The 20,246-nt window shown below is 38.8% G+C and overlaps 1 protein-coding gene and 1 long non-coding RNA gene across 4 annotated transcripts in view; one reads left to right on the forward strand and one right to left on the reverse strand.

Annotated features, from left to right (window-relative positions):
* The window catches only part of LOC117877651, an 85,385-nt gene that overhangs the window by 13,971 nt on the left and 51,168 nt on the right, over positions 1 to 20,246 (forward strand). The gene's annotated exons all lie outside the window — the stretch shown is intronic.
* ASB5 (ankyrin repeat and SOCS box containing 5) overlaps positions 1,409 to 20,246 on the reverse strand; it is a 64,518-nt gene continuing 45,680 nt past the window's right edge. For 2 of the 3 annotated variants that reach the window (XM_034770944.1, XM_034770945.1), the window contains exons 2-7: positions 15,621 to 15,766; positions 11,260 to 11,367; positions 9,887 to 10,037; positions 9,618 to 9,752; positions 7,650 to 7,841; positions 1,409 to 4,883 (exon numbers count right to left, since the gene is read on the reverse strand). In XM_034770944.1, the coding sequence (XP_034626835.1) occupies positions 4,756 to 4,883; positions 7,650 to 7,841; positions 9,618 to 9,752; positions 9,887 to 10,037; positions 11,260 to 11,367; positions 15,621 to 15,766 (860 nt within the window). In that variant the 3' untranslated portion in view covers positions 1,409 to 4,755. The remainder of the gene's footprint in view (positions 4,884 to 7,649; positions 7,842 to 9,617; positions 9,753 to 9,886; positions 10,038 to 11,259; positions 11,368 to 15,620; positions 15,767 to 20,246) is intronic. The other variant, XM_034770943.1, reaches the window with a different exon arrangement.

The raw sequence follows: 20,246 nt of genomic DNA on the forward strand, positions 1-20,246 counted from the left end.
TTTCTTTCAGGATAATAAACACTACGACCACATGCTGCAGAGACAAGCACCATATAAAGTTTTTCAATAGGTAAACAGCTATGTTGCTTTTTAAATATCTGTTGATATGTAGAGTTGCTATTTCTCCCCTACTTAAATTAGTTTCATGCTTGTAAAAGATTCAGATTGACAGACCTGCAGATTACTATGTATTCCTAGAGCAGGGTCAGCATGGGCAACAGAACTGCAATCATCCTCACAGCTGCTCCAACATGAGCCTTGCTTCTAGTTTTATTTCCAGACCTACTCAGTCTCTGGTCTTATTTGGGGGGTAACAAACAGTTGCCAACAGAGGTAACAGTTCACAAAATCACAATCACCACTACGTTTTGATGTAGACATGTTCTCTAGAAAGTGGGCTGTGACAACCAATTCATTTCCCTGTTCCTATAAGATAAAACCTTTTGGTTATTACTGATCTAGACTGGATTCAAACAAACAGCCTAGAAGACTCCATATCCCATTTCCCTAAGCCATGCACTCTCTTTTTTTATTACTTTCTGTGTTGAGTTTTACAGAGCCTTAGTGGAGAAGAGCTCGGCTCTGATTGTGTTGGGCTCCCACAGATGCATCCCTTAATACTTTTTACATACATTTTTTTCTACAAATATAGTCCTAACTCCAGAAATCCCTTCCTTTGCAATTGCTAATCCCTACTGAGTCTCCCCTGTGGAGAGTTGTCCTGTACAGGAACATTTCCCCAGCATTCCTGGTGTGGGGTGGGGACAGGTATCCCTTTAAATTTGGCAAAGTCCAGCAGCTTTAGCTCTAAAGTGGCTATTTTGTAGCTGGCTATTATTGCATCTACCACTTTTCAGTGGGTAAGTATTCAAAATTCCTGTTGTGTTTTTTTGCTTCTCTTCTGTGAGAAAATCATATATTCTCACATATCTAAATGTTTCCATTATTGTTTCTGGAAAGAAATTTTAAAAAATTGATTTGCTTGAAATGTTCCATGAAACTTTTTGCTTTTTCACCAACAAAGTCATTTACTTTTATTGGGGAGGGGGAACCTCTCACTCACTCCTACATTTGTTTACTTACCCACTCTTTTTCCAAAAGAAAAAAGTTAAAAAAAGTGAATTTTTTTCTCACTGAAATAGAATTAAACTTTTTGAAAACTTTTAAAGATGTTGTTGTGAAGTGAGTTTTTGACAAATTTCAGCCAAATTATTATTATTATTATTTGTAAAAATGTTCATTGCGATTGAAGAGGCATTTTCCATTGAAAAAGATCTTGCTGGGAAGTTTTTGACCAGCTCTAGTTAGTTTTTTGTTAGAAATGTAAATGTTATATTTAACTATCAAAATTGATTGCATATGAGTGGCTGTGGTTGTAATCAGGTAATGAATTGTATACAATATGTGATCATGATTATTATTATTTATTTGTATTTTTGTAGTGCCTCTGAGCCCTAGCTACTGACTAGGATTCCACTGGGCTAGAGGCTATACAACAGAAAACAAAAAAGACAATCCCTGCCCCAAAGAACTTACAATCTAAGTTTAAGACAAGAGACAACAACTGGCTACAGACCACAGGTGGGGAAGAACAAGGAAACAATGAGACAATAGTGCTCAGCATGATAGGCTGTTTTTTGAATTGTTTGCTTGCTTTTTTTCTGAGAAAATAGGACACCTCTGGCATTGTGTGAGCCAAGGGAGAATAACCTTGTAAATCCAGAGCTATTGACAGTGATGGATTTTTTTTAGGGTGTTCTTCCAACAAATAATATGTACAACATGCTTATTTAACTATTTTCACTTCTTTTCAAGGATGGGATTTTTTTGTGTGTAAATGTAATCTGACATGAGTTGCACATAGAAGTCTGCACAGAACAATGCATGTTTTCTGTCACTTTTTTAAATTACATGAAAATCTGAATTATATTCCATGTAATCAATGGCAGATTTGAAGCCTAAGAGGCTAGTTTATCTAGTTTTGAAGAGAAAAGCAGTGCCAATATAGGGGATGGATTCCAGTAGCCCATAGCAAAGAATTTCCCTATAAAGGAATACAGATTAAAAATAACACTATGACGGTCTGATTGGGAACAACCTCAGAACTGAATGGGCAGAAGCTTTTGAAAAGAGGAAAGCAACATTCCTCTTGTCTATTTAATCCAAACAGAAACTTCAAAGAGACAATAAAAAGAGGGTACAGCACTCATCATGTTTTTCTTTTTGGGGATCCAGACTACAGTGTTGCTTTGAGGAACAGCTGTATTTTCATTCCAAAAGCGATGATGTGATAAAGGAGCATAAATGGCAATTCAAAAAATATACATTCAGAACAGATGTTGGGGATGGTGGGTTTTTTCCCCTTTCATACCATATGTATCAAATATGCTATCATGACAGGTTACAGGGACAAGGCAAGATAATCAGACAGCTTCATAGGTGAGAAGGAAAAGCCTGAGTGGAGATGAATCCTGCGTGGAATGGCTTTTGAATTTTTACCTTATGGCTAGCCTGCCTTTGAATCTTCCTCAGAGATGGAATTTTATATTAATTGGATTAGGTTAAGTGCTTTGGTTTAAGTTATTAGAAATTGTGAAATTAAAACATTTTAAAGTGTCCTAGGATAAAACTTTCACAAGCATCAAGGAGCCTATGTCATACTGACAGTCTTTTGGCTGCTTTCAAAAATTTTAGCCCTCTCACTGATTAATTTTAATATAATACATAAAACAAAAATGTTTTTAACATCTTATGAATGAATGTGTTACAGTGTTTTTCTGCGATTCATTCCGTGTACTGTAGACACATTCTGAATGTCGAAGAGCAAAGAGAATATTTACAAACAGGCATCCAAATTGAAACATGACTTTTTGTAGAAGGAATCATTTTGTTTCTCCTTTACAAATAGGGCCCATACTCTGTATAATTTATTAAATTTAAAATACTAAAGTATGATTAATCCAAGAGATTTAGAGAAAACTTTGTGTCGTGCTTTTGTTTCATTATTACAATGTAATTTCAATATTTTGCATTAAGATTAGGTGTTTTCACTCTCTAAAGATTTATGCCAAAATTTTCAATAGGATGCATAGGGCAAGTGGCTATTGCCTAATTGGGACTTGGATTTTCAGAACAGCTTGCTAGTCAGGCCCAAATGCCCTGATTAATACAAGAGGGTAGTATCAGGACACGGTTAAGGAGCCATCTGCTCAATCTAGATTTTCAAAAGCCACAGGCTTGACTAAGTCAGCAGGTTCCATTTTTACCATTCAGTAGTCTAGCCACTCATTTGTTCTGCAAACCTGGGATCATAAGTCCATTCTGATTAAACAACCAAACACGCAGGAGAGAATGAGTGAGAGTGAATCTGTTAGAGAGCAAGCCAGCAAGATAGCAACCAAGCAACAGTTGCTATAAGGGCCTTGGGGAGAAGGGTTGGGACAGAGGAAATAGGAGACTAGCAGGGAGAGTGGGGAGATAAGGGAGATGGTATATCTTGAGAAAATAAGGGAACACAACATCTGACCATGCTAGGATGGTATATCTTGAGAAGGAGGAGGAGAGCCAAGTTTGCTCCAGATATGCCATGGATATGGCTTCCTCTGAGCCCTGGAAAACTTAGTATTACCTGACTGAAATGCAGGCTCATCCACAAACCATTATACACCTCTGTGATTAGTGAGGATGACATACAGAATTTTTATCATCAAGATCATCACAACCTTGGGCCTACTAGCCACCGGGTCCTCACAGAGGATACCATTGGCATCAAACCAGCTTCTTAGAAGCTCAATGACACGATGAAGCCAGTGACTGAAACACTGACTGAAACAAATGACTGGTGATTATGAAGGAGATGAGTTTGCCTGCTGTCCAGAATAAATGGCTCTTGTGGCATACTGGCAATGGTACATGCAGAAGAGTCAGATTGCTCACCATCTCCTGCAAAAGGCAGGGCACTAGGGTCTAAGGTGCCCTTTACATGAGTAAGGATTCAAGGCATTAGCAGGGGAGCCAATGGTAGGATCAAGGTCAGGCAACAGTGGTGTTGATGTGAAGACATTTTCTGTTTTATTTTCAGGGTTATGCCAAAAAATATGGCTTCTGGGTCTCCAATTAACTGTGGTAGTGGAAGTGGTGTTGGAGAGGAAGGGGGAAATCATTTCACCTGTCCATATACTTGTTTGTTCTAAAACTGTGTGCTGGGGAAAGGGGTGGAGGGGGTTGAAATGAGTTCTCATCAGTTGTCATTTATGAATTGCCTATATAGGGAAAGCAAGAAAGAAAAATTGAGAGACCTATTTATTTTTCCAACTTATAGAGCGTACCTATTGCCAGGTATGTCTAGACACAAATAACAGACATTTACAAATATACAATAATAAATCCAAACTGACAAACTCACCAATACTTGTAAAGGAACTCTGTGAGGTTTCAGATGTATCAAACAGATTATAACGTACAAATACAATTCATTAACTTTATCAGCAAAATAGCTAATTAGTAAGTGTTAAGCTAAAGCTAGCTATACAATCATTTCCCAGAGTATTAGCACACTTCATTTTACTCAGTTGTATTAGCACCTTGGCACCGAGTCGTTCAAGGGCTCCCAAATATTGTTACATCACGACTCTTGGTGTCAAAGACTTAGTATAGTAATATGTAAAAGACTATTTCCTCAGAAGTTCTTCATGTGAACATTCAGTATACAGACAAAACAGTACTTGTTCAAGTTTCTAAAGGTTAGCCACTATTTTATCTATACTGTAAAAAATCCTTCAATATTGTTGGCAACTGAAGTTGGGGGATAAGATGCAGTCTTGCTCTTCCTATGCAATTTCGGATACATAGTCGGCAGAGTTGGCAAAGAGAGCACGGAGTAGCTACAAACAGATAAGAGATTTAATTAAGTAAATGTTCAGTATCCTTAGGAGTTTACAACATGGGGTATATTTAATATTATTATGGAGTACCTAACAAACATGCATTTTTAAAAATTCTATATATCAGTCTTATTGACCTTACACAGTATAGATTCTCAAAGATATATAACAATAAAAATTATGCTACTCAAACTTTATTAATGATCAAAGAAACAGAAGGAGCAAGGAAACTTGTATTTAAACTAAATATCCAGAAGACTATGTAGTAATTAACTCATGCTGTTGTGTTTATATAGCTAATACTTTTTAATTTAAAAAAATTGTTTTCGTGAAAGATCCTCTGCTGACAACTCCAGAGATTGAAGTTCTTTTTATTTATAGTATAGGTACAATATATGCTACACAAATGCAAGTTTCACCATCAATATATTTCAGCCCTTCCCTGTAGGGACCACTTTTAGGAGTTAAAGGGAAGTTCACCTTTCATGCCTATTCAGTTTTGGCCTCTTTGCTTCCAAAAATGCTGCTGGCTGTGATTAGTGTGTGTAAATTACATCTGATTTCTAAGAACTAGACCAACAGCCTTCAGATGATGATACTGGAGTTGAATTAGTGCCAGGGACACAAAGCTTCCTCAATGGTCACCATTCAAAATGCATCAGTTTTCCCTTACAGAGCTAGCTACTCCTTTAGGGCACTGTGTTACGAAGAAAAGGTGGGTGAGTTGATTTGATCACAGTCTAAGAATCTTCCTTGGGGAACTTATTGTTGGTAATGGGCGCTTCAGTCCAGCAGAGAAAGACATCACAAGATCCAATGGCTGGAAGTTGAAGCTAAACAAATCCAAACTGGAAGAAAGGCTTTTTTGTTTTTTTTTATAGTGAGAGTAATTAACCAATGGAACAATTTACCAAGGGTCACAGTGGATTCTCCATCACTAATAATTTTTAAATCAAGATTAGATTTTTTAAAATAAGATATGCTCCAGTTCAAAAGAATTATTTTGGGAAAGTTCTATTGTCTGTCAGACTAGATCAAGGATTGGCAACCTTTGGCATACGGCCTGTTAGGGAACTCCGCTGGCGGGCCAGGACGGTTTGTTTACCTGCGGATGCTGCAGATAAACAAACTGTCCCGGCCCGCCAGCAGAGTTCCCTGACGGGTCGCGTGCCAAAGGTTGCCGATCCCTGGACTAGATGATCAGTGGTTCCTTCTGGACTTGGAATCTATGAACCTATGACAGAGCATAGGGAGAGCAACCCTATGTGCAAGGCTAGGAATTCCACCTGGCCCTCACACAGGCTATGCAGGGAGGAAAGTTGAGGCTACTTGTACCCTCCTTTCCACTGTTCTCCACATATAAAGCTTGACAGAATCTGGCTCTGAGACATTATTATTATGACGTGTCACAGCTGGAGGTTCATGTTAGATTATCACTGATGTTTTCCCTCAGTTTTGTGGTTCCAAAGCAGACCTTTAACATTTATTTAATGTAGTATTTTTGGCAATGTTTTACTTGTATTTATTTAAGCTGTTAAAGTTAAGGTTGTATATATCAACTCTTCTTTCTCAGATGGTTAAATTCAACTGTAAACATTTATTCCACAAAGAAAGTTAGAGTACAAGACTTTAATCTAAAATAATATTCCACACAGGACAGTTTTAAAGAAAAAAAAATATTGGGCCTGATTTCCCCAAAATCTCTCTCAGATGCATAGTCTTTAAGAGTAATACATTTGGTGGTTTTAAAACTACATAACAATTTATTAAAGTAATATTTTTGTGCCCGTATGACTCAAAAATAAGTCTGCTCTAAAAAATATATATATATATATCTAACTCAGTACTGCTTACTCAGTAATAGAGTTGTTCCTCTTCCCATTCTCTAAACAATTAAATGCAACTACTTAAGAATAAATTTCTAACCCATACGCTGGAAGACACCTGTACAATGCATCTTTTTTTTTAAACTGGGTTTTTATCTAAAAGAATATATAGCACTAAACTGTACTTTCAATCTCTTGGACAAATGACATTTAAAATTATTCTTTAGCAACTTATATTTTAAAAATCAATTAATAAAAATGGATAAGCAAATAGAAGAATTTGATGAAATAATGTTCTATTTATGACACAAATCAATAAATGCTAGGACACCAAACAGCACATTTTCAAGACAGGAGGCCCAAAGCTTGTGCACAAATGCACGCAGAATATGCTTGAACTTGTTCGGGCGATGTGATTGCACACAAATATTTAGGGAACTTAAATAACCATTTATAAGTGCAATCATATGAATTGCACACACAAATTTAGGCATGTAAAGCCATGGAAAACCCAGGCCTCCGGCTTTGTAAATATGCCCTAAAAATTAAGTTTGGGCACACATGTTTCCATTTCCATGAACTATTTTTTAAAAATGAAATAAAAAAAAATCCAAGTTTTTTTTTAAATAAACTGCATGTTAGCCATAAGTTGAAGCTATTTGGTTTTTTTTTGGTTTGTACCATCATCTGTTAAACCGAGGAGGCCACATCTTCAGCTGATATAAATTCAATAGTGCTCTGTCAACTTATGTCACCACCTGAAAAACTGGCCTATTTAAAAATATTTTCAATACTTTACATAGCTGGAGGCAGAATTTTTAACTGAGTGTAAACAATCATTTTATAAACCCATTATCATATAACTTTTACTGATTCAAGTTTGTCCAAGAACAAAAACTATGTATAGAACGATGAACAAAAGTATATTTGTCCCACTTACCTTCATGCAGAAGCAACATTCTCTCCACCAAACTGCTTGGAGCAGCTAAATCTACAGGCCGTTCAAAATCTGTATTCTTGGCATTAATGTCTGCCCCAAATTCAAGAAGTAAATTTACTATCTCTGTACTGGGTTGCTGAGCCGCTGCATGTAGTGGCGTGTCCAAATACTTTCCTTTCTGTACATTAGCTCCTATATAAATATATTGGAGAGACAGAGACAAATAGATTAATTAATGTTGTCAGTGCTAAAAGTTAATGCTTTAAAATCTGGAACAAGATTTTTGAAAATGAGTGTCTGAAGTTACATTCCTAAATGTATAAAGAGATATCTAAATAAATGGTCAGAATTTCAAAAGTTCTAAGCACTCAGTGGTCAACGTGAGCTGCTGGGTTGGGTCCAGGCCGGGTCACACAGCCCATTGTGTTTAACTAGTTTAAAAAATATTCTATGGGTTTAGAACCAAATTCCTTTTAACTCTCCTCTTCCCTTTCTAGCTCAGCCTCTCTTCTTTGTAAGCAGATATACTGGTATGGAGAAGGGGCCTTTTAAGGATAAAAAGAGAAGCAGACAAACTGCTGAAAAACATTGCGGAAAGGGCAATGGCAGCTTATGGCTCTATACCCACTTTAAACTTTCACTTTCATAGAATCAGAGAAATGTAGAGCCCAAAGGGACATTGAGAGATCATCTAGTCCTGCTCCCTATTCTGAGGCAGGACCAAGTATACATAGACCACCCCGATAGGTGTTTGTCTAACCTGTTCTTAAAAACCTCCAGTGATGGGGATTACTTTTATCCAAGCTCATTTGGGAGCTATTTAACTTTACTACCTTCATTTTTACTATAGAGTGAAAAGAAGGAAGTGGCCAGTGGTGCTGAAAATGCTTGATATCAGACCACTCAGAGTTGATGTTTTCTTTCTTCCACCCCACATACTGTAAATCAACAACCAAAAGGTTTCCCCTAACAAAAAATATGTCTGAGCATAAAGTTAAAATTAGAGTCCTGCAACAAGAAGCTGTGATAAATGAAGGGGGAGGGGAGGGAATAGTTCCCTTTTATGGACACCCAGCCAGCCAGTTAGCTATAAAATCCCTCTTAATAGCTGTTCTCTCTACTTACTTTACCTGTAAATGGCTAAAAAGTCTCACTGCTATGCATAGGTAAAAGGAAGTGAGTGGGCACCTGGCCAAAAGAGCCAATGGAAAGGCTAGAACTTTTTAAAATTGAGAGAAAACTTCCCCTTTGTCTATCTGTGGTTCTTCTTGGGGAGAGGCAGACAGGGAGCAGTTATGCTGTGAAAAGCTTGGGCCAGGTATAAAAATTTATCAGTATCATACCTAGAAACTAGTCATCTAAAACTCCAGATATGTAAGTAGATCAGGAAATGTCTAGGAAGACGCGATTAGGTTTATCCCTTTTATTTCTTTATGGCTTGTGGCTTCCTTTGTGCTAACCCCAGGTGCTTTTGTTTTGCTTGTAACCTTTAAGCTGGACCTCAAAAAAGCTATTTTTGATGCTTAATCCTTGTAGTTGTTTTTTTTTAAATCTAGCAAAAGTCTAGGTCCCAGATGTATTTTCTTCTTTTTTTATTAATAAAATTTACCCTATTTAAGAACAGAATTGGATTTTTGTGTCCTAAGAGGTTTGTGCACATGTTGTTTAATTAGTTGATGGCAACAGCTGATTTCCTTTGTTTTTCTTCTCAGCTCTTCCTTGGGTGGGGTGGGGTGAAAGGGCTTGAGGGTACCCCACAGGAAGGAATTCCCCTTGGAAGTTTAATACAAGCCTGGAGTGGCTACTATTAATTTTTAGAATCCTTGCGGGCCCCCACCTTCTGCACTGGAAGTGCCAGAGTGGGGAATTAACTTTGACAGAAGCCTAGTTTTGTTTAGCTGAATACATCTTACGGTAAAAGTGTGCAGTATCAGAATATGTTAATATTTTAGGTAAATAAACTTGTACCTGCATAAAGAAGTTTTCGAATGCAATGGATCTGCTGTGAAACACAAGCTACATATAGAGGTGTTCCCAGATGAGGAATGTCTTGGTCAACATCTATGCCCCAGGAGATCAGCACTTCCAGACATTCACTGTGACCTGCCAACAGAGTATGACATAGTTTGCTTGCCTCTTCAGTTAGATGTTCCATTTACGAAACCTGATACATTTCTTAACACTATATAATGTAATTTGTCAACTATTCCATGTATGCTCAGAAGCTAGTTTTTTACCTCTACTGGCTGCTTCGTGAGTCGGTGAAGGGAGACACGACTCCCATTGAGCTTTGGCACCATACTCCAACAAAAGCTCTGCACAAGATGCACTGCCTCTTGAACATGCATTAAATAATGGGGTCACTCCATCAATTGTTGTAGCATTTACCTAGAATAGAAAAGATATGTCTAAGATGGGAATGAAGTAAGGGATGCATTCTTAACTGATAGTCTATTAAAATAAGATATAGCTGAAATATGCTTGATACATCAACAAATACACTATTTACCATAAGATTGCTTTATTGCACTCAACTTCTGTACAGTTCTTATCTTCCCACCCCACCCCTCGTTATTTGCATAATGGTATGCTAATTTAAATATGCTAAACTATATCCAAGAAAACATAACTGACCATAATACTAAATCTAAATAAGTGGCCTGACTTTCAAAAATGCTGAGTACTCAGCTGTTCTCATTGACTTCAAAGTTCTAAAGTTTTCTTTTCATTATGGAAAATTCCATTAGCACTCCCCAATCTCTATCATCAGATGGTTCTTTCTTGGTGCTCCACAAGCTCTAAAATTAGCCTATAACCATGAAGAGCTAGTGTTCTACTCCACCCCCAAAAAACTCAATTTAAAATAATTAAATTGATAAGTATTTTTTAAAATGTTCCTCCTGTGCTAGTCCCCATTTTAAGGAGAGGGAACTTCTCTGGAAGCTTTACTACTGTATCGTTGTGTGTGTAGAGATAGCATGGTATGGTTGAGAAATGCAGAAGCATACCTAAATACTGTAATTGCATACGCTTTTATTTGTAAATCTTGTGCTCCCTTGTCCCTGTTCCCCTCATTGTTTGTTGCTCTCCCTTGTTGTGTCTTGACTCATATTTAGACTATAAGCTCTCTGGCACTGGAAACATGTCTTTTTCTCAGTTTTTGGGGAAACATGTATGGATTCTGTAGAAACAATAAATGTTTATGTTCTGTAGAAATAATAAATATACATTCAATTTACAATGCTTACATTGGCCAGAGTGCCTCAATTTTATGTCCAATTTCCCTCTTGCTTTCTCCCCTGGTTTTCTCATCTATTTTCTGTTCTCTGTTCTGCCCATCCTCTGTGTGATCTTTTCTCTCTCCCCTCTACTTCTGCTGTCTTCTCTCTCCTCCATTATGCAACAATCCCATCAGTCTCCTTTGCTGTCAATCAGCAAAGACTTTTAAAAAAATCAACTATTACTTAAAAAAACCACAAAAGGCAAACCTACTGTTGTTAACAAACCGATCTACTATGGAGCAGGAGAATGTGGAGAGCTTTGGATGAAAAATCAAGGAATAGATCCCTTTCAATTAGATAAGGTCAGTGCATATGAAAAAGATACTTACATTTGCCCCTGCTTCAAGAAGGATTCTTGCACACCCTACATGATCTCCCAGGCAGGCTTCATGTAGTGGAGTGACTTGGTCAATTGTCAGAGTATCCACATTGTAACCCTAAACAGGATAGGCGCCACACATAAAGGTAAGACAAAAGCTATTCAAAGCTGTTAAGTCTTCAACATTGTTAGTTGTAAGCACCACAGTTTATTAGAGCTGGGTGAATAATGGATTTTTCAGTTCACTGGCAATTTAAAAAAAATGTTTAGCTTCAGGTTGAACCAAAAATGACACTTTTTAAATTTTTCAGTGAATCAAAAAGTAATTTAGTTTTGACTCAAAAAAGCTTTATTTCAGTAATGTTGAAACAAAATGTTTTGTTTTGTTTCACCCTGAACATTTTTGTTTAAATTTTCAGGCATTTTGATAAAAGCAAAAGAAAGGAGAACTAGATTTACAAAACGGGGAGAGGAGGAGATGCTGCTGCTTTCAGTATCCCTTCTTTTATAAGTATTATTCCAGTGGTTAGGGCAGTCATCTAGGATATAGATGACCCAGGTTCAATTCCTTTCTCTGCCTGATGTGGAGAAGGGATTTGAATTTAGGTTTCCCTCATAGAAGGAGAAAGTCCTAGCCACTGGGCTATGGGATATTCAGCTATGGTGGGGGCTTTCCTAATCTTGAAGCTGTTTCACTTTTTATAAATAATTAAATAGCCATCTGAGCAGGGACTTGAACTTGGTTCTCCCACCTACCAGGCAATAGTTGTTTTTACTATTTCTCTGGCCCAATGACTATGCATTGCAATTCATAGTCACTCATAATGACAGTGGATAGTCATAGGGCCAGAAAGATAGTGAGAATGACTCAATAGCCTGGTAGTTAGGTGACTCATCTCCCAGGTGAATGCCAAAACCACTAGACTAAAGTCTATAAGGGAGGCGAACTACCACCACCATCTCCTCCTGCTGCTGTTTCTGCTGCCACCATTGTTTTATGACTCTACTCCTCCTTTCCTTTGGTTTAGCCAAAATGCCTGAAAATAGAAACAAATTTTGTGTCAAAATGAAACATTTTGATCTTACTAAAATGTTTTGACACTTTCAGTTTGGTCTAAACCAGATGTGGGCAAACTATGGCCAGCCCACAGTACTGTCCTGCCCGGCCCCTGAGTTCCCGGCCGGGGAGCCTAGTCCCTGGCCCCTCCTCTGCTGTCCCCCCTGCAGCCATGCTCCCACTGGGCAGCGTGGGGAGCGCAGCTAGCTCTGATTTGGTGTCAAGGCTGCGAGTTCCTGCTGCTGGCGGGGAGCGGGGGGGTTGGGTAAGGGAGCGGAGGCGGTTGGATGGGGCGGAGGTTCTGAGGGGGTGGTCAGGGGATGGGGAACGGGGAGGGTTGGGAGGCAGGGCTGTGGATAGGGGTTGGAAGGGCAGTCAGGGGACAGGGAGCAGGGGGGAGTTGGAGAAAGGGGTGGGATCCCGGGATGCAGTTAGGGGCAGGGGGTCCCAGGAGGGGGTGGTCAGGGGATGAGAAGCAATGGGTGGTTGGATAGGGGGTGGGAGTCCCAGGTGGGGGCTGTCTGGGGGCAGGGGTGTGGATAGGGGTCAGGGCAGTCAGGGGACAGAGAGCAGGGGGGTTGGATAGGTGGCGGGAGTCCCGGGAGGGGGCAGTCAGAGGACAAAGAGCGGGGGGGAGTTGGATGGGTTGGGGATTCTGAGGGGGCAGTCAGGGCGCAGGAAGTGGGAGGGGGCGGATAGGGGGCAGGGACCAGGCTGTTTGAGGAGGCACAGCCTTCCCTACCCGGCCCTCCATACAGTTGCGCAACTCCGATGTGGCCCTCGGGCCAAAAAGTTTGCCCACCTATGGTCTAAACTATTTGGTGAACTAGACATGAATGTGTAAATAGTTTTGGTTGACCCAAACTGCATTTTTTGATGAATAAACTATTCATCTGAAAAGTTTCACCCAGCTTTATTTACAATATTCTATACATAATAAAATATACCTTATGTGAGCACAAAAATGAATGCATGCAGAATCTTTCATTATTTGATTTAGAAAACAGTAATAAAAATAGCTTCTAAACATTCACTTAGTTGTCTACACTTCACATTTGAAATACTTGGACTTCCTAGAGCCACAAATTCAAATTCCAAGAGAGTAAACTCAGTCCTTCTTCCTTATGAGATTGATAAAATGACTGAGCTCCGTGCAGTTTTCTGTGGATAGGTTTTTTTAGATTCTTGAAATCTGATATCTTTTTCAGAGTCATAAAGTTGAAGGCCAGAAGGGACCACCATTTAGTCTGACTTCCTGTATATCAAAGCCCATCAACACTACCCAGCACCCACACACTAAACCCATCAACCAAAATTAGACCAAAATATTACAGGAGACTAGACTATTATGTGCCACAGGGAGAGAATAACAGGGACTGAGATGCACCAATGCCTGATGACCTTGCAAAGGCAGGAAAAAAGAGGATGTTTGGTGCCACCTCAGAGAACCGGCCCACTCCATCCAGTGTCCCATTTCCAGCTATAGTTATCTCTGATGGTTCAGAGGAAGGAAACAAAAAACAAAACAAAACAAATCACCAAAAATAAATTGGCGACAGGGAGGCTGGAGGTGGCTGGCTGAAGACCTGAAGCATGAGCTTTTAGGAACATAAGACATAAACCCGGAAATGACCCCCAGGGCTGCTGTGTCCTGCCCCCTACCATCACAAGCAACCCCATCAGACAACTGCACTCAAATTTGTCCAGCTGTCTCTTAAAACTAATTCAATTGTTTGCCCCCACAACTCCTATTGGGAAGCCATTCCAGAATTTCACTCCATTAATGGTTAGAAGCCATCTTCTAATTTCCAGCCTAAATTTGTTTATGGCCAGATTATATCCATTTGTTCTTGTGCCAGCAGTGTCCTTTAGCTTAAATTATTCACTCGCCTGATGCATTCATAGAAAGCAATTATATTGTCTCTTTAGCCTTCTTTTGCTAGGCTAAACAAACCAAGCTCTTCCAGTCTCCAGTCATAAGATAGGCCCTCTATTCCTTTGATCATCCTAGTATCGCTTCTCTGCACCTGTTACAGTGTGAATTTATCTTTCTTGAACATGGGTGACCAGAATTGTACACAATATTTCAAATGAGATCTTACAGTGCCTTGTACAATGGCATTAAAACTTCTCTGTTTCTACTAGAAATGCCTCATCTGATACATCCAAGGATTGTGTTTGTCTTTTTCATAGCTGCATCGCATTGGTGGCTCATAGTCATCCTGTGATTGACTCCCATACCCAGGTGTCTCTCCTGCATTCCTTCCAAATGATGAGCCCCCCCCCCCCAATTAGCAGCAGAAATTCTTATGATTAGATCGTAGGTGCATGATCTTGCACTTTGTACTATTGAATTTCATCCCATTTCTGTTACTCCAGTCTTCAAAGTCATCCAGATCTTCCTGTATAATATTCCAATCCATCCTTGTGTTGACAATGCTACACTGAAGCCAGCTTTGCATCATCAGCAAATTACTACATTGGCTTACACAATATACTTTTTGTAGTTTACCAATGTTCCAGAAAGGGCTCTTATTTGATCCCATATTTTATAGTACTTAACTGCCAAATAGCAGGTTTGCTGTTACACTAACAATAAAACTCCTGCTTTTACTTTATCCCTTTGCTGTTACAAAATAATATTCAGTGTGTCTTTTATTATTATTATTATTGCTGCTGTTCACTGGGCTATTTTCAATTAATTTTTCTGAAGAACTCACAAGTCCTTCTCCTGATCAGTAGACAGGATGATAGCTTTGTTTAGCATGTACTAATCCTTTCTCCCACAGTAAGGGCTAGATATTCAGTTGGTGTAAATTGGCATAGCTATATTGAAGTCAATGGATCAACGTCAGTTTATATCAGCTGAGAAGGGACGTCAGTGCAACTATGCTGATTTACACGAGCTGAGGATAAGGGATATGTGCCTGTAGGCACAGCAGAGAGTAAGGGCTGGTGTATAAATTGTACCAACCAAGGAGTACTCCCAGGATGCACTGTACCTCTAAGGCACTATTCTTCCTTAATTCTCCAAAACAAGTGCTTTACTGCTCTTTTTTACAAAAACAAATAAATAGCGTCATTCTAGCCTTTAGAAGCAACCCTAAAGGAACAACAACATTTACAAGGAAACAGTTTTCATAGGTTTAATCTACCAAAGCTTCACAACAAATATATTTTAGAAAATGCCTTTAAAACCAGTGGGAAAATATCTTGAAATGTCCTTAAATTTTATAGTATCAAAAGCTCCCAAATGAAAATACATCTGCATTATTCACACGGAGAGCATAACAGAATAATCATGCTATATTTACCTTTTTCTGGGTTGTCATTAAATAAGATAAAAAAGGAAAATGTTTTAAGAACCATATGGGCATTACCTGTGACAATAAAGTTTTTAGAGAAAGGAGACGTCCTTGACTGGCTGCCTCATGCAGTGGTGAACGATCTGCCCAAGAACCTACAGAATAATAATATTTATTGAAAAAATTACAGTGATTTTAGAATGCACAGAACAAAACAGAAGTGGTTATGCTAAAAATAAAGTCAAAGGTTCTATTAAATGAATTATTCTCATTTTGGACTAAGTGTCTTAAATACATGTATTCTTTCCTGGACACTAAAAAGAGCAGACAGGCTACACGGCTAATTTTAAACATCTACACTGAGTAATTCTGCAATATGAAGGTGAAAAATTTTCTACATGGTATTTTTTATTAATGTATTTTAACAACTTCAGCAATATTCATGGTATTGGTCTACCAGAGCCTTGTATATTTTCTACAAAGTGTTGTATAGGTATATCAAAATCTACCCGCTTCAACAGGAAGCACAGACATATTGGATAGAATATTTGAAGCAAAAATGAGGACCACACACACTTTCAGAAACATTCCTGAAAAAAAGGAAAAGCTGTTCTAAAAAAAAAATTAACATTAAAATGTCTATGGTTGATAAGACCAATCTGAAGCCTCCAACCCCCACTTCCCCCATGAAATCTATATGTAAGTCCCTGAGAAGAGAGTTCCCATGGTAGAAATAGGTTTTTAGGGCTAAATTCTTCCCCATGGACCAAATCCAAGTAGTTGTGTTTCTTGATGCAAGGATATTTTACAGGGCTTGGAAAGGAAATCCTAGCTTCTGCTCCAGGCCACACAACCACTCTGCTTCTTCTACTGAAGCCCAGAGTGTGCCCATGCTGTTGTGACCCTGTTCTACAGGGTTCACCTCTAATGCGTGGAATCCCATTTTGCAGGGAATCCCATACAGGTGGACTCTCCAGTATACAAGCGATGAGAATCCCTGGCACAGGCTCTCAAAACTACTTGTTTTCCTCATCCAGCACAAGTAAACCAGTTCCACTATATCTTCGGCCCTTTGTGGCTGAAGAAAAAGAGGTGGGATTTGCTTCTTGGTTTCTAAATGGGAAGGAGTAATTGAGAACCCACTTTATCTTTTTTATGTATAACTTAGAGATGGTGCAAGTTTGAGGGTTCTGTGAAAATGATGCTCATATTCTTATTGAAGAAAGGCAGACCACTGACTTAGGGGCAAATCCAGCTGTCACTTCCACAGCCACAGAGGGCCCTGGCAGCAGAACTGGTTCAGTTCTGTTTCTTTGTGTAGGGAGTCAAGATTTGAGGGGCTCTGTAGAAATCCTCCTACACTTTTTTTGTGGATCCTCTGCTGATTACTTCTATGAGAGAGCCTCAAGTTAGGAGAGCTGCAGAATGCTCATGTACCAACTGGCCTGCAGCAACATTGGGAGAGGATTCTTTTCTGCCTAATTGCCTGGGGTAGGTGCAGGATTTAGGATTTGGTCATTATTCTGCAACATCTTGCAGGAAATTGAAGTGTGATTCTCAGTCCCATTTTCTTACTGCTTAGGCTCATTGCAGGAATACCCCAAAAGCAGTATGCTCAGCACATGGGGTCAGAGAGACCACCATGTCATTATCATTTAATAACAATCCCTTGATTGATGATTTTATTGAGTAGATGCTGTGACTACTCAGAGAGTATTGCAATCAGTGTGAATTGCAATGGAACTTCAGTTCAACCCAGTGAACTATTCTGTGGATTTGTTTGGTTATTGTTGTTATATAGTGTTGAAACCACAGAAAGTTTACAGCCTGTAGAAAACAGAGTTCCCTCTCCTCCATCACACTTTTTCCTCTTTCAATTCTGCCTCTGATCATCTTGTTTCTGAGTGATAAACTTGTTATTGGAATTAATTGTATGAGAAAGTAGAACACGAAGTTCTAGACACAAGGTTTTGTAATATTACTGTACTGCATCAGATATATTCCAGACATACTTTTCATCAAGCTGAATAGTTAATGTTGTCTGTCTTAAAATGGGAAGCTTCTACAAAATACCTGCCAATTTTTACTTTTTATGTAACTACTTAACAGTTGCAAAGGAGTATGGTGCCTTACCAGTCTGTTAGGATTCTTTGAATGTGTCAATAACGTAGTGAATAAAAGTAAACCAGTTGACATAATTTATTTAGGCTTTCAAATGACCTTTGACAAGGTCCATCACAGGAGGCTATTAAGAAACATTGTAGTCATGGTTAAGAGGAAATGCATTACCGTGGATCAAGAACTGGCTAAGAGAGAAAAAAAGTAGAAATAAATTGTCAAATCATGGCAAAAGGTTAACAGCAAGATTCTGTTCTAGGATTGGAGTTTAATATATACATTAATGATCTGGAAAAAGGCATGAGCAGAGATCTGGAAAAATGTGCATATAACAAAATTACTTTGGGCTTGTCTACACTTAAAACGCTACAGCAGCACAGCTGCGCCGCTGTACCGCTTCAGTGTAGACACAACCTATTCCCAACACTAGGGATTCTTCTGTCAGCATAGGTAATCCACCTCTCTGAGAGGCAATAGCTAGGTCAACAAACGAATTCTTCTCTTGACCGAGCACTGTTTACACAGGGACTTAACTACACTGCTCAGACGTGTGGATTTTTCAGACTTCAGTAGTTTTTCAGTAGTTAAACTGAACTAATTTTCTAGTGTAGATCAAGCTTTAGCAAAGTCAAGTCCAGAAAGGACTTTGAGAAATTTCAGAGGGCTCTACCCAAGCTTAGTGAATTGGCAACATGATGACATATGAAACTGAATGTTGATAATATGCAACGTAATACACATTAGAGGAAAAATACAAGCTGCTGATCCATCTTACTGGGTTCTAAGTTAACTGTATCAACTCAGGAAAACACTTGGGTATCAGTGTGGACTGCTCAATTAAGATCTTGGCTTTGTCTACACTAGCACTTTTGTTGGCAAAACTTTTGTTGGTCAGGGATGTGAAAAACACCCCCGCCCCCGACCAACATAAGTTTGGACAGCGCTTTGTCAGTGGAAGATGCTCTCCCACCGACATAGCTACTGCCGCTTTTTGGGAGTGGTTTAATTATGCCGATGGGAGAGTGCTCTCCCACTGGCATAGGGTGGCTATACAGGAGACCTTACAGTGGCACAACTGCAGCGGTACAGCTGTGCTGCTGTAAGGTCCATAGTGTAGACGTATGTGCAGTTGTAGTGGGGGGGGGGAAGCCAACAAAGTATGAGGATACATAAGGAATGGAATAATATGAAAAATATAATGCTATTATATAAATCAATGGTGTGCAATACTTATCACCCCATCTCAAAAGGATATTGCAGCTTAGAGAGAGTTTAGTGATGTGTGATGAGAATAATTACAGCCCTGGAAAAACTTATATGAAGAGAGATTGAGATTGCTTACTTTAGAAAGAAGATGAATAAGAGGGGACATGACAGAAGCATATGAAATGAGTGGTATAGAGAAGTCAGATCCAGAGTTTCTGTTTTCCTCTCATAACATGAGAGAAGGGGACATTCAATGAAACTGAAGGGTGGATAATTCAAAACTGATAAAAGGAAATATTTTTTCATCCAACACATGATTAGTCTGTGGAACCCTCTGCCAAATGATAGCACTGAGACCAAGAACTCAGCAAGATTCAAAAAGAAATTGGATTTTTAGATGGTTGGCAAGAATATTGAGTTATATTAATAAATACTAAAAAACAAAGTTTTACAAGTGATATAAAGCCTCATGCTTCAGGTCTTAAATTTGTCTTGAACTCATAGGAATTAGGAGGCGACTCCCCTATCCAACATCAACCTACTTTGGGGCTTTTTGCACCTTCTTTTGGAGTATGTGGTGCTAGCCACTGCCTGAGACAGGATGTTGGATCAGATGGACCACAGGTCTGAGCCACTGTGGCCGTTCTGATTTTCCTATTAAGACGCCCATACTCTGCTATTCATTTTGGATGATTTGCTATAATTGGTGATACATATCCTCTCTATATATTATTTGATTTAAAGTTAAACTCATTTTGCAATTTTTATTTTTAGTGACAATAGCCAAAGAGTTAAAAAAGATGACTAGTGATTTTAGGTGCTTTAACTTTTTAGTAACCACCTTGGAGACACCTTGAAGAGTTCTGATTTTCAGAAAGTGCTGACCGTTCACCCCCTCAAACTCAAGCTCTTGTAAGGTATTTAAAATAGAGTACACAAAATCACATCACTTTTGAAAATCTTGGCCAATATTTTTCTTTATTTTTTATAGAATAAATAACTAGCACTAAAGTGAGTCAAGATCTCAAATAATGGTTACACCCACAAATCAGGTAGTAAGTAAAAGTTCTCTTCTTGTGACTGCAAATGATTGTGCAAGAAAAATCAGAAGCCCGCATTTAGAGGCTGCTTTCAAAAGTCTGGCCTTATATCTCCATTTAAGAAAATTCTCTACTCTCTTTTCGTGGCCTATTCCATTGCCAATTTAAGATGAAAGAAAGAAGTAAGAAGTACTGCAGTACTGTAGAAAAAAAATCAGACAAAACCGTACAATGCACAAAGCATAAAAACATATTAAAAATCTTTTAAGAG

This window comes from Trachemys scripta, chromosome 5 (assembly GCF_013100865.1).
Source record: "Trachemys scripta elegans isolate TJP31775 chromosome 5, CAS_Tse_1.0, whole genome shotgun sequence".
Lineage (NCBI taxonomy): Eukaryota > Metazoa > Chordata > Testudines > Emydidae > Trachemys > Trachemys scripta.